The sequence below is a fragment of the Myotis brandtii genome, unplaced genomic scaffold, assembly GCF_000412655.1.
Source record: "Myotis brandtii unplaced genomic scaffold, ASM41265v1 scaffold341, whole genome shotgun sequence".
Lineage (NCBI taxonomy): Eukaryota > Metazoa > Chordata > Mammalia > Chiroptera > Vespertilionidae > Myotis > Myotis brandtii.
In genome coordinates, this window is record NW_005363130.1 from 465,923 (window position 1) to 478,744 (window position 12,822).

At 35.9% G+C, this 12,822-nt stretch overlaps 1 protein-coding gene across 1 annotated transcript in view; it reads left to right on the forward strand.

Moving 5' to 3' along the window:
* LOC102261090 (MAM and LDL-receptor class A domain-containing protein 1) overlaps positions 1-12,822 on the forward strand; it is a gene marked incomplete at its 3' end in the record, with an annotated part of 431,828 nt that overhangs the window by 264,965 nt on the left and 154,041 nt on the right. The window contains exons 26-27 of the mRNA XM_014543905.1: positions 557-804; positions 4,349-4,640. Of these exons, the coding sequence (XP_014399391.1) occupies positions 557-804; positions 4,349-4,640 (540 nt within the window). The remainder of the gene's footprint in view (positions 1-556; positions 805-4,348; positions 4,641-12,822) is intronic.

The window sequence follows — 12,822 nt, forward strand, 5'->3', positions numbered from 1 at the left end:
TATGCTGATTAGCCAATGGGAAGGGTAGCGGTCGTATGCCAATTACCATGTTTCTCTTTTATTAGTGTAGATTAATTCAAATTATTTTACTTTTTACCTTACTTTTCTGTTTTATAATAATCTCATCTCTAAAATGAGGCTATATTTACAAACTAATTGCAATGATTAATAACTTTTGCTTTAGGCAGCATTTTCCAAGCCAAACTGTATTGCAGAATAATAAACTTCCTAAATTCTCTACCAAGCTCTGAGAAGCAAAGATGAAGGACAGAGGAAATAAATTACATTGACCAAATAGGTACTTGGAGGAGAAAATGTGTATAATGCTAAAATATTTTCTCATTGATTTTGAGACTGGGGACCAGATTTGTGGAGAAATAAACTTATGCAAACCATAGGAATAGCTGTGTATAGCAAACTAAAATATTCTGTTTGAATGTTGCTAAGTTTTGGATATTACAGTGACATGGCAAGATCACTGTGATTTTGGATTGCATGTCTTTAAGTCAGCTAATTTCCTATTTCTTTCTACCATAATTTGGGAAATGTTTTCCAGGTCCCTCCCGTGGGCGCTGTGATTTTGAATTTGATCTCTGTTCCTGGGAGCAGGAACAGGATGATGACTCTGACTGGAATCTGAAAGCTAGCAGCATCCCTGCTGCAGGCACAGAGCCAGCTGCGGACCACACCTTGCGAAATTCGTCTGGTCATTACATCTTCATAAAGAGCTTGTTCCCTCAGCAGCCCATGAGAGCAGCCAGAATTTCAAGCCCTGTCATAAGTAGAAGAAGCAAAAACTGCAAGGTATGGTAAAGACGGAAATATTATGGTCAACTTCTGATAGATTCAACAAGGAAAATGAAATGGTTAGGACAAGACCAAAAATGTGCTTCAATTTATTCAACTTGGATATGTGAGGAAGAAAGATGGTGAAGTAAGGATGAGATGGAAGGATACTTGGAACTGTAGGAAGACTTTATTCTGTGGGTATAATCCATAAATATTGGAATTTTGGAAACCATTGGGAAATTTCATGATTATTATCTATGGATAATTCAAAAGGAGTAAAATGCCAGTTGTTTTCACTCAGGAAGTTTAGTACATATTGGTGTTATGAGAATTTCTCCATCAGAAAAAAATTAAACAAAACTATATATATATGAATATATTCACACTCCAAGGATTAATATTAGAGATAGCTGGAGGTACAATAAAATGTTTGAAGATGTCTTCATGAAAAAAGAGACTGAACTTGACTCCCCCAAACAAAAAAGAAAAGTAGAATAATTTATATATGTAGGAAGAAAAAAATGGTTTTGCCATGATCCTGTGGAAATTTGAAGAAAACATTTATAGAGTATTAAAAGTATAAATAAGGTTGTGTAGCTCTTAGGGCCAAACAGCCTCATATAATGACTATGTATTTTCAGGATCTTTCACTTTCCTTTATTTATTTTTTGCTTGATGATTTCTATTCCGCAAAAATGTCGAGTCAGCTACAGTAGGAACTGAACTTGTCTTTATATATAATATAAATTAAGCCCTCAGGGATGACTTCACAGGAATCTTGCTTTTGAGAGATTGATATATAAATCATTGTGTCTTTATTTATATTTACAATGAAAAGTTCAGTCTTCATAAGATCTGAACATATGATTCTGACTGGTGTTTCCCCAAAGTTTGAGCACTAAAAGAAAAGCCGATTACATCCACAAAGTCGCTAATTGATCAGAGAATCAGGCTGGGAAAGACAATTCTTTATTGTCTTCAAATTCTACTATTCTCATGTACCTTTCTCCACATTAGTGAGAGCCCTAACCCTGGGAAAGAGACATATTAAATCATTGCTGACAGGCTCCCAATTGTACCTGCTCCTGTTACAGATGCGTGTTCTTCTGTTTCATACTGACTAACCTTCACATCCCACCACTGTCACTGTCTTAAAGCATGTTAAACCTTTAGTTTGTCTTAGGAGAGTTTCTGTCTGAGCTTAAGGTGATTCATACGTAAACTCTCAGAGAGTGATCTCATCTCTTTTATGTCTTCAGGCACATCGGATAGGAGTTGTGCCACTCTGGTTTCAGAGATTTTTCTGCAAGAAAGTGAAATGTTCAGATCAGAGTTTTAGAAAAATAACTCAGATGTCCAGAATGAATGTAATATATCATTCAGAATTATATTAAACTTTAATTAGCCTGGCAATGAAACCTGACTTTTAATCAATTCTATTTTGTTTGTTTTTGTTATCTTCCAAATTACTTGAAACTTTCTCAAAAATAAAGCCCAAACACACCAGACTTTATATAGTTTGAGTATCTCTAAATCTGTGTGTGTATCTATATATGAAAATTATAAATAAGTTCTAGTCTTAGAAAGCCAATTAAAAATTAAACATGAAATACATATAAAATGCCAGTTGACTTCTAAGCTTTTCTACTTAGACACTTTCTCTAAAAATGTTCAAAAGATTTTTTTCTTTTCACACTGTAGTAACCAAGGATTTCATCCATCTCTGTTTTCCCTGGTCCCAGAACTGTAGTCCCTACTGTTTTAAACATCTGTGTGAGAATAATGAAGTATGCCTAGAAGAAATGTCAAAAATTAATGATGAATGGCTTACTTTATGAATATTTATAATATAGATTGAATACAAAGAAGTAAGGAAAGGTCAAGCTGGAAATGATTGGGTCTCTCATGTAAAAAATATATATGTATTAGATAAGCAGAATGACCTCCCAAATTTTCACAGAAATCCTGTCTATCACTTGACCTTGTGGAATACCTTCAAGCAGACAAACTCAAATTGGAGGTTTTTCTTCCTTTTGAGAAATGGGTGGCGGTGATGGGGATTGATGAGGAAAGAGATCAAACCTCTGAGTGACTACAACTTTCAGTGAAAATGCCTCTTTAGAATTCAGTACTTAGCAGACGTTTATTCACTCAGGGTGCCCCGTGATAAGGTTCTGTTGTCATCAGGTGTTCTCTGTAGAAATGGAGGTGTTTCAATGTTTTTTTTGCATGATAACCTACTGGCCTCATTCAGAAAATGGTCTCAAGAAGATAGAGAAGCATTTACGTGCTGTAACACATACACTTCATGCTTCTTGTACAAAAGAGAAAACAGGCCGCGTCTGTGACTAGAAAGGGTCCAGAGAGACATGTGCTGTGCCCATCAGATTGTTTCTCTGATGCCTGTTGGTGCTGCCCAAGAGTCTGCCCGGGCCCCTTTCATTTCTCACTCTAAGGGGTTATGCCACCCTGGTTTCACCAGTCCTCCCTGGACAAGGCACAGGGGTCATAGATCTCACATTTTCCAACATTAGTTGCTTAACAATGAGAAAAAATGTGTTTGGATTGGAGCATAATATCTGAAAGTTTCATCGGCTGGACAATTTGAGTAGAGTCATTTACGTGGCTTACGTATTCTTCATGCTCTTTGAAGTATGCATTGCATATATTGTCTGATCACATTCTTTACCCTTTAAAAACGTCCATTTTTCTCTCTCTAGAGTATGCTATTGTTTCAATAATGCCTTTTTGTGTGTGAAGATAAGCCCCATTACAGTTTTCCCTCATTCATACAAATGACAAGAAAAAAAGCTTAAAAACCCTCTGAATTCTTATTGTTTCTAACCTGTACTATTCTTTCTCTCAGATTTTTTTGTTTCTCCCTTTCTATGTTAACAATCACTAAAAAGCTAGTCAAATTTATCTTTGAAATGGTAGTGTTTATTAATTTTTACTCAGGGAAAAACTCCCAAACTGCTCTTCTAAAGCGTGTTTCTAGCATTTTGAGTAAAATGTGGATAATTGCTGTCGTGGTGGTTTTGCTATATATAGTGGAGCCTCAAGGATCCTGTAGAACTGAAAATGTGTTTCAAGTGCAAGAATGCAGTAGAATAAGCAATAGAGGATTCTGCTTTTTGGAGAAAATGATTTAAGTTTCATGAGACTGAAAATGATTGTGTTTCATCCCTTCTATTTCTTAATCATGAAAAGTCCTTTTGTGTAACACATCACTTTTAATCATATTTTATTCCTTTGATGGTGATGTTAAGAGTTTATCAATGAATCCTGCATTTAGAAATCACAGAAAGAAAGTAAACTCTGCTCATTTTTTTAAACTAAATTTCTATTTGATCCTTATTGTACTATCCTCCATATATAGCAACATATGATTTTAGGTTGGCCTCACTTTACTCAGTGTTAGAGTATTCACAGAACTACAGGACATGTAGATTTAGTATTCTTTCTGGAATTAATGACAAAGAGGGCAATATAATATCATTGAAAATAAAATGGAATTAATTGTACTAATTACATATAACTTTCTTACTCTTGGTTACAGATAATTTTTCATTATCACATGTATGGAAATGGCATTGGGTCACTTACCTTGATCCAGGTATCAGTCTCAAACAAAACAAGGCTCCTAGTTAATCTCACTGTAGAACAAGGCAACTTCTGGCAGCGGAAGGAACTAATACTGTCTGGCGAGGAGGACTTCCAACTCCAATTTGAAGGAAGAGTAGGGAAAGGACACCGCGGTGATATTGCACTGGATGACATTGTGCTTACGAAGAGTTGTCTGCTCTCCCATCAGTCCATGAAAGAACAACTAGCGGTTCCTCTTCCAACAGGTACACTTCAACTTGTGTTTGTTTGGTGGTTTTACAGGGTAGAAACTGGGAAGGGAAAAAGGAAATAAAAAGCAATGACATGCACAAGTAGTTATCTACTGCTTCCATAATGAAAAAAATCCTTTGTATTCTAAAAATACAGGTACCTTTCAAGCCTCTTCTTATAAAATTATCTTCCTATTTTTCTCTAAGCTTCAGTGTATTTATCAGTTCCTGAGTTCTCTATTTACTCAGCATCTTCTTAGACCAATAAAATAAGACTCCTCTACTTGCAGTCTGATAAAGAATTTAAGATTTAAAATATATCAGTTCACTCAATAAGATATATGAACATTGAGGGCAGAGCTATTGAATTTTAGTTAGACATTATTGTGGTTATGCTGTTTACGTTATTCTTTTTAGACCAACAACTCTAATTTGAGTGGCTGAGTTCACATACTTCACTAGTTTAGATAATGAATATGCCCATATATTCTTTTAACCTAAAATATATTTTGGTAATTTGTCCAAGGAATTATATTAAAATTTTGAGTTGGTAGATATTTAATATAAAACATAGAGTGACAATGTTGTAAGAAGTGGAAATAGCAAGAATGTATATAATACACTAGAGGTGTGAGATGAAAATAAATGCAATAGTATTGTTAAAATGACAAAGGAGCAAAGTTTGTCAGTTGATAAATATCACATATTAATATTTAAACCATGGGTTTAGCATCAAAAACAAAAGTGCTGTTTCTTTGGTAGCTAAATTATTTCTCTTATAACTAATGAAAACAAAAGTGCTTTAAAAAGAATAAATGTGTTTGCTTTTGCTTTTAAGATGTGGATGGAATAAGGAATATTGCCATTTCTACCTTTACTTACCCATTCATTTCAAAGGGAGTATTTTAAATTGGTTGAGAAAGTTCCTAGGTAAATGTTCTGCAGTTGCTAACTAGTCCAACAGGCTCTTTGCCTACCGTGTTTTTAGCACTATATGGAGTAACATAGAGGAGAACAGACAAACATTTCAAGACTATGTTGAAAATTAAGTATAAGAATGTAATGCGAAAGCATTTCAGAAACCTCAGACTAATCTACTTCCTTGAGGAAAGTTTGCTTTTTATTCCAATCTGTGTGGTTGTGTGGATGATAGGTAGTATACTAGCTTTTGTACAGGTTTGGCCTTCTTAATAGTAATTTTTAACATAATAAAAATACTCTCTTAGCATCTAAGTAGTGAGAAAGTCAAGTTTTATGTTAAATCACCTAAAACTTTAATGAGCAACTACTAAGTGGGGTGCAAGAGGAATAAATCAATCTTGTTGGAAACATTAAATTCTTAAATCTGTGAAATCTTGAATAAAGTTATTTTTTAAAAATTTCCAAAAGGAAAATTAAAAAGTATTTACAAAGTGGTGCAAACTATATATTAATTATCAAATTAAGGGCACATATTAATAATGGGAAATAAAAGCATCTCTGTTCATAACTAAATGCCTGGCCAGCATGGCTCAGTGATTGAGTGTTGATCTATGAACCAGGAGGTCACAGTTCAATTCCCGGTCAGGGCACATGCCTAGGTTACTGGCTTGATCCCCTTTAGGGTACATGCAGAAGGCAGCCTATCAATGATTCTCTCTCATCATTGATGTTTCTATGTCTCTCTCCCTCTCCCTTCCTCTCTGAAATCAATAAAATAATGAACAAAAAAGGATTCAGAGACATAGAAGCATGGAACATACTGTCAAACCTTAGAGGGAAGGCAGGGGAAGGTGGGTGGGGGTAAGAGGTCAACCAAAGGACTTGTATTCATGCATATAAGCATAACCAGTGGACACAGACAGTAGGAGGGGTGAGGGAATGTGCTGGGGAGCAGGAGCGGGTGGAGAGAGGTCAATGGGGGGAAAAGAAGATATATATAATACTTTCAACAATAAATAATTTATATATGTATGTATGTATGTATGTGTGTGTGTGTGTGTGTGTATATATATATATATATAATAACTCAATGGTAAGGGGGATTAAGAAAATACCTTAGATAACTCTAATATAAGATAGAATAATTAAGTGCCAAGAGAAGTATACAAACCATTACAAGGATGTAGAGAAGATGAAGAAAGCCTCTAGTTGAGGACATCTAATCTGAGACTTCTTTACAGGATGCCTAGAAATTTGGAACTAACCACACTTAGAGCTCCTTCATTTTCCAAGGGCAGAGAGGCCAACTGTGAGCACTGTGGACCAGATAATAAATGTGGAAGGGAGAGCACTGTGGGCAAGTACAAGGTGTGAGACAGAGCGGAGATGGTTTAATGCAGACCATGGAGGTGAACCATGTGGGGTGATTTGACTGAAGCAGGTACTTCATGGCGCTGAGTATCTGAGATAAAATATTACAAAAGAAACCCAGAGCTAAGGTGAATATTTGTTTTAACAAACCATTTTATAAAACAAACAAGAAAGGAAGGGAAGCCCTAGCAGGTTTGGCTCAGTGGATAGAGCGTTGGTCGGCGGACTGAAAGGTCCTGGGTTCGATTGTGGTCAAGGGCACGTGCCCTCTCCATTCCACTCTGAAATCAAGAAAAATATATTTTTTTAAAAAAGGAAGGAAAAAAAGGAAGGGGGGGAGGGACAGAGGAAGAACAAGAGAATAGAAGGAAGGAAGAAAGGAAAGAAAAGAAGGAAGAAAAACATAAAGGCCCAAAGAGCTGATACAGTGTTTATTAATTTAAGCTATGGTAATTGGTAGGATGGCTATAGTAGAAAGAGGCCTTTGCCCCCCTCCCCCCCCCCAAAAAAATCACCACATGTCTTTATGCTATTTGGAAAATTCTGAAAATTGAAGTGAAATAATTTAATGTTTTCAAAACGATCTCAGCTGTGATGCCTACATTCAAATGCAGCAAATGAAAAATAAAAATAAACATGTATGGAGTTTACATTCTTATAAACAATTTGAGATACCTTTAAGTTGCCTCCAGAAACCAACAGTATTTGCCTTCCTCTTGGTAAAAGTGAGAAGCTTAACTTTGTTGAGACTTGAAATGTGAACTATTTCAAAATAACAATGATTTCATCAAAAAAAAGTACAAATAAAATGCCAAACTGCTTTCTGTGATGTTCATGAAAGTTGGTGCAGAGTTCACTGATATCATGGAGGTCTAACATAAGTATAATGAGAGTCACACATGTAAGCCATATATGTATTTTATATTTTCTAGTTGTTATGTTTAAAAATGTAAAATTAATTTTAACATATTTTATTAACTAAACACACTAATACTATTATTCAACATAAAAGCAATATAAAATATGAATAAGATATTTTCCATTCCTGTTTTCATAAGCCTTTAAGTACAGTGTATATCACATTTTTCTGTGTATGAGACGCCCCCCACTTTTCCAACCCCAAATTAAGAAATCAATATTTTAAACATTTTGCTGGTTTTCCTCTTAAGGCCTTCTTTTTTGGCTTCTCAAGGAGTTGTTCTTCCTGTTTTCTCCACTGTCTGATCATACACTCAGTGGGAGGAGGTCCAAATTGTCTCTCTGCAGCTCTATTTCCATGCTCTTTTGCATAGCTGATTGCATTCAGTTTGAATTTTGCAGAGTAAGACAATCGCTTACCCGTATTTATCTTTTTATTTTTTGACATCTTTATGGGCTCAGAATGCTCCAGTCCCTGTTGCATCTACGTACTTTCCACCTCCACCTCTAATTACAGCATCAACTGATGTCAGTAACAATGAGGCTCATGATTGGAGGGAGCCTGTTTGACAAGGTATGGGCAGCTATGCACCCATGCGGCTCACTCCTCGGCTGACTTCCCTGTATCAGATGCCTCTTGATTTTTAGTCTAACAATTTTAGAAAAAAAATAGCATATTATACACAGAAAAATACGGTATTTTACCTGCCAGCACATTCAGATTGGATTAGCCATATTTCAATTGTTCAGTAGCCAGTCATGGCTAATGGCCACCCACTGGGCAGCACAGGAGATGAAGTGAATGTTAGGGCACTTTCAGGTCTGTCTCTGACAATGGGGTTCCATTTTTCAGGGTAAATTTTGTGAATTCCTAAGAATTGCAGTTGTATTCTTATTTAAATAGAAGCACATAAATGTACCCAGGGCCAAATGTGGAAGCACAAGTGTCATGTTCTAGTGGACTAGATACTTGTCTCAGACTCCCTTCTTCCTAACTACGTGCTGCACAACTCTGAGACTCAGTTTCCTCATCTCTAAAGCAAATAGATCAGCACCTGTTCCTTAGGTTCTTGGGTTCTTATGAATAAAAAGAGGTAATTGCCTATGTAATTTGTCTAGTTTCATGGCTGGTATAATGTAAGCATTTATTCAATAAAATCATCTCATTTTATATTATGCTATATTTTGGAGCACCTTTATCGTTTTTCCTTAGGCAGTGTAGCCATTTCAAAGTAAGTATCCGTTATTCGCATTTTTATTAAAACATGTTTTTCTACCATTTGTTTTGACAAAATTATTTTTCTTGCAGAGATCACAAGCATATAATTATTTTATATTACATTATAATCATTCAATTTTATCATTTTGATAATGTCTATTTTTAAGAAATCATGAATAATATGTATGTAAGTGTGTGTCTTTGAAATGTTTAATAAATATTAATTTCTTATTACTGCAAAAACACTTAACTTGGAACTTTCACAGTTTAGAGAAGGGTAATTAGGTTATGTTCACATTTATTAAAGTTTTGAAAGTCATTCCAGTTTATGCAGACTTTTCATCTATATTCAGGTGTGTAGGCTAACATCTCCGTTAAGGATAGCTTAAAATTGAAAAGACAAGAGGAGACAAAACATATATTTATGAAGATGCAATTGAACTTAATCTGAAATCAGTGATTCTGATGAGCCAAATAAGACCCAGGGCTTTATTAGCAAATTAGTTATATTATTATTAATTTCCCAGAGTTATATTTAAGAGTTTATTTATTTATTTATTTAATTTTAGGAAAGAAACTTCAATGTTTTTCCACTATTAAGTATATTGGGTAATATGAACATAAGTAAGAGTAAAAAAACACATTCATAAAAAGTGACTCTTTTTAAAACTTTATTTTAATTTATTGGAATGACATTGGTTAATAAAATTATATAGGTTTCAGGTGAACAATTCTATAATACATCATCTGTAATATTGTGTTGTTTGTTCCGCACCCCAAGTTAAGTTTCCTTTAATCATCATTTATCTCCCCTTTTTCCTCTCCTACTTCCCCCCACCTCCCTTTCCCTCTGGTAATGACCATACTGTTGTCTGTATGTAGGAGGGTTTTGTTTTTTGTGTTTTTTATTTTTTATTTTTGCTTAATTCCTTCACCTTTTTCACACATCCCTCAACCCCTCCACCTCTAAAAGCTTATTTTGTTGGCAATTCTATTAAGTACCAAGTGATGATGGATAAAAATTATTGTTTAAACAATTTCAATATGAAAATTCAACCAAGATTCCTCTCTAAATGTTCATATGCAAATTCAGCCACTATCAGATTCTCTGTTTTATTGGCAGATATTTTAAAAAATCTCTTAGTATAATGAGGTCTGGGAATCAGTCCTGTGTATGTGTGTGTTTGTGTGTGTATGTTGTATTTTGAGTCCCCACAGTTATTTTTAAATATGAGTTATGCAGGAAGAATAGTTGGGGATATAACATGGTAATCAACTTTTGCTTTAAAAATATATGTAAGGCAAAGAGGGCTGAGTGGATTAGCTCCTTTTAAAGTCACTCATTTCCCTGAAATATTTGGCAATAGTTTAAAAGGCTGCTACCTACTGATGAAAATGCCAGCATAGCAAATCAGTCAGAGTCCTGAGTTAGGGAAATCAGGCTGATTGCACTTGGCTCTGTAATTTAGTGACGCCTGTACACAAAGTTTGGTGCAAAGTGCATGTGTTTGAGGTTTAAAGACATGAACTTGGATCTCTGCACTGTTTACTACCTATGAAATCAGTCACCTGGTCTACTTAACCTCCTTAATTCTTACCTTTCTTATCTGTAAAAACGGGATTATTGTAATTTACTTCTAATACTTGGCAGATAGTTGGTTTTCAGTTGTTTTCTTTTTTCTGCCACTCCTATTGGAGGGATTATAAAATTAAACTACAAGTTGAAATTTGTTAAAAGCATATTATCTACTTGCTGGTTTTCCTTTGTGACATTTCATTCATTGCGCAAAGAAATAGTTTAGACCCCAAATGCCCCTATTTCTCTTCAAAGGAATTGCTCTAACAAAACCCCAAAATATCTAATTAGTAAACTTGCTGATTTTATTTTATATGTATATAAAAGCCTAAGTGACCATTCAACTGTTCGACCGTTCAATCATTTGATTGTTTGACCATTCAACCGTTCAACCAGTAGCTATAACATGCACTGATCACCAGGGGGCAAATGCTCTGACTGGTAGGTTAGCTTGCTACTGGGGTCTGGCTGATTGGGACTGGGGGACATGGGCCAGACATGCCCTGGAGCCTTCCCACCTCGATGGCCTGCACACTCTTGAAATTCGGGACCCTTTGGGGGATGCCCACAGGCCAGGCCGAGGGACCCCACTGGTGCACAAATTCGTGCACTGGGCCTCTAGTATTACTTATAATGAACAAGAAATAGTACTAAAATTCATAAAAGTTGATGACTTGGTTGGGTATGGTAGGAGTGGGGAGAGGAAATAAGTTAATTTTTAAATATAGACATACTCCTCAGAATGTTTTCCAAGTAGAACACCTCTTGGTTTTAATACTCAAATTCAGAGAATGCATATATCTCTTCTTTGTTTTTTAGGGAGTTAGGGCTAATATTTATATTAGAAAATATATTTATGTCACCTCAAAATCAGTAGAGTACTGTTTAAACAATATATTATATGGGGAAAATTCTCAAGTTTATTGCAAATACAGCTGGTAGACAAAAAAGGTTTTGAAAATCTCATGCAGTGGCAATACAGAGGCTGCTGATCATGGACATTGCTATGGTTTAGAGAAGAATCACCGCAACAAATGTGCTGTGAGCCATTATTTTATTGTGCATTTGTCCTGAGTATGTTTCTCCTTTGTCTTCTATATTTAGCCATAATTTTGCTTAATTTTAACAACGAAAGCCCCTAGAAATTGAAAAAATTGTGGAGAAGAAAGTAAGGCATGTAAAAAAGAGATTAGAATGTAAGAGAAAATAAAAGGATGCAACATTTTGACCAAGGATTACTGGCTTTGAAGAAAAGGCAGATTTAAAAATAAAATAGTTGAAGAGCCCATAGACCAGCGGTTCTCAACCTGTGGGTTGCGACCCCTTTGGGGGTCGAACGACCCTTTCACAGGGGTCGCCTAAGACCATCGGAAAACACATATATAATTACATATTGTTTTTGTGATTAATCACTATGCTTTAATTATGTTCAATTTGTAACAATGAAAATACATCCTGCATATCAGATATTTACTTTACGATTCATAACAGTAGCAAAATTACAGTTATGAAGTAGCAATGAAAATAATTTTATGGTTGGAGGTCACCACAACATGAGGAACTATATTAAAGGGTCTCGGCATTAGGAACCTTGAGAACCACTGCCTTAGACTATGTCATCTAGGGATTCACTACTGAGTTTGTTTATGTAAACACTAGAGGTCTGGTGCATGGATTCGTGCACTGGTGGGGTCCCTGGGCCAGGCCTACAGGGATCAGACCAAAACCCGCTCTCCAACATCTCTGCGAGGGGTCCTAGATCTTTGATTAATCTCTTCCTGCCCTCCCTGACCTTCCCTCTGAGATTCATCAGTCTGTTCCACGTGTCCATGCCTGTGCATTGAACATCTGCCACCTGGTGGTCAGTGTGTGTCATAGCTACCAGTCGAATGGTTGAACGGTCGAATGGTCACTTAGGCTTTTATACATATACTAGAGGCCCGGTGCATAAAGATTCGTGCACTGGGGGTGGGTCTCTTAGCCCGACCTGCACCCTCTCCAATCTGGGAGCCCTCAGGGGAGCCCTCTCCAATCCGGGTGTTTCTGTCTGTCTTTGCAACCATATGAGCGAATTGTCTGAGACCCCCAACCCAGTTTGGTTTGTTGCTCACAGAATAATAGAGGCATTTTTTTTTCTTTGCTCCATTGGTGGAGATTTCCTGGAAGTTTTAGGATATCTTCCCTTTAATTTT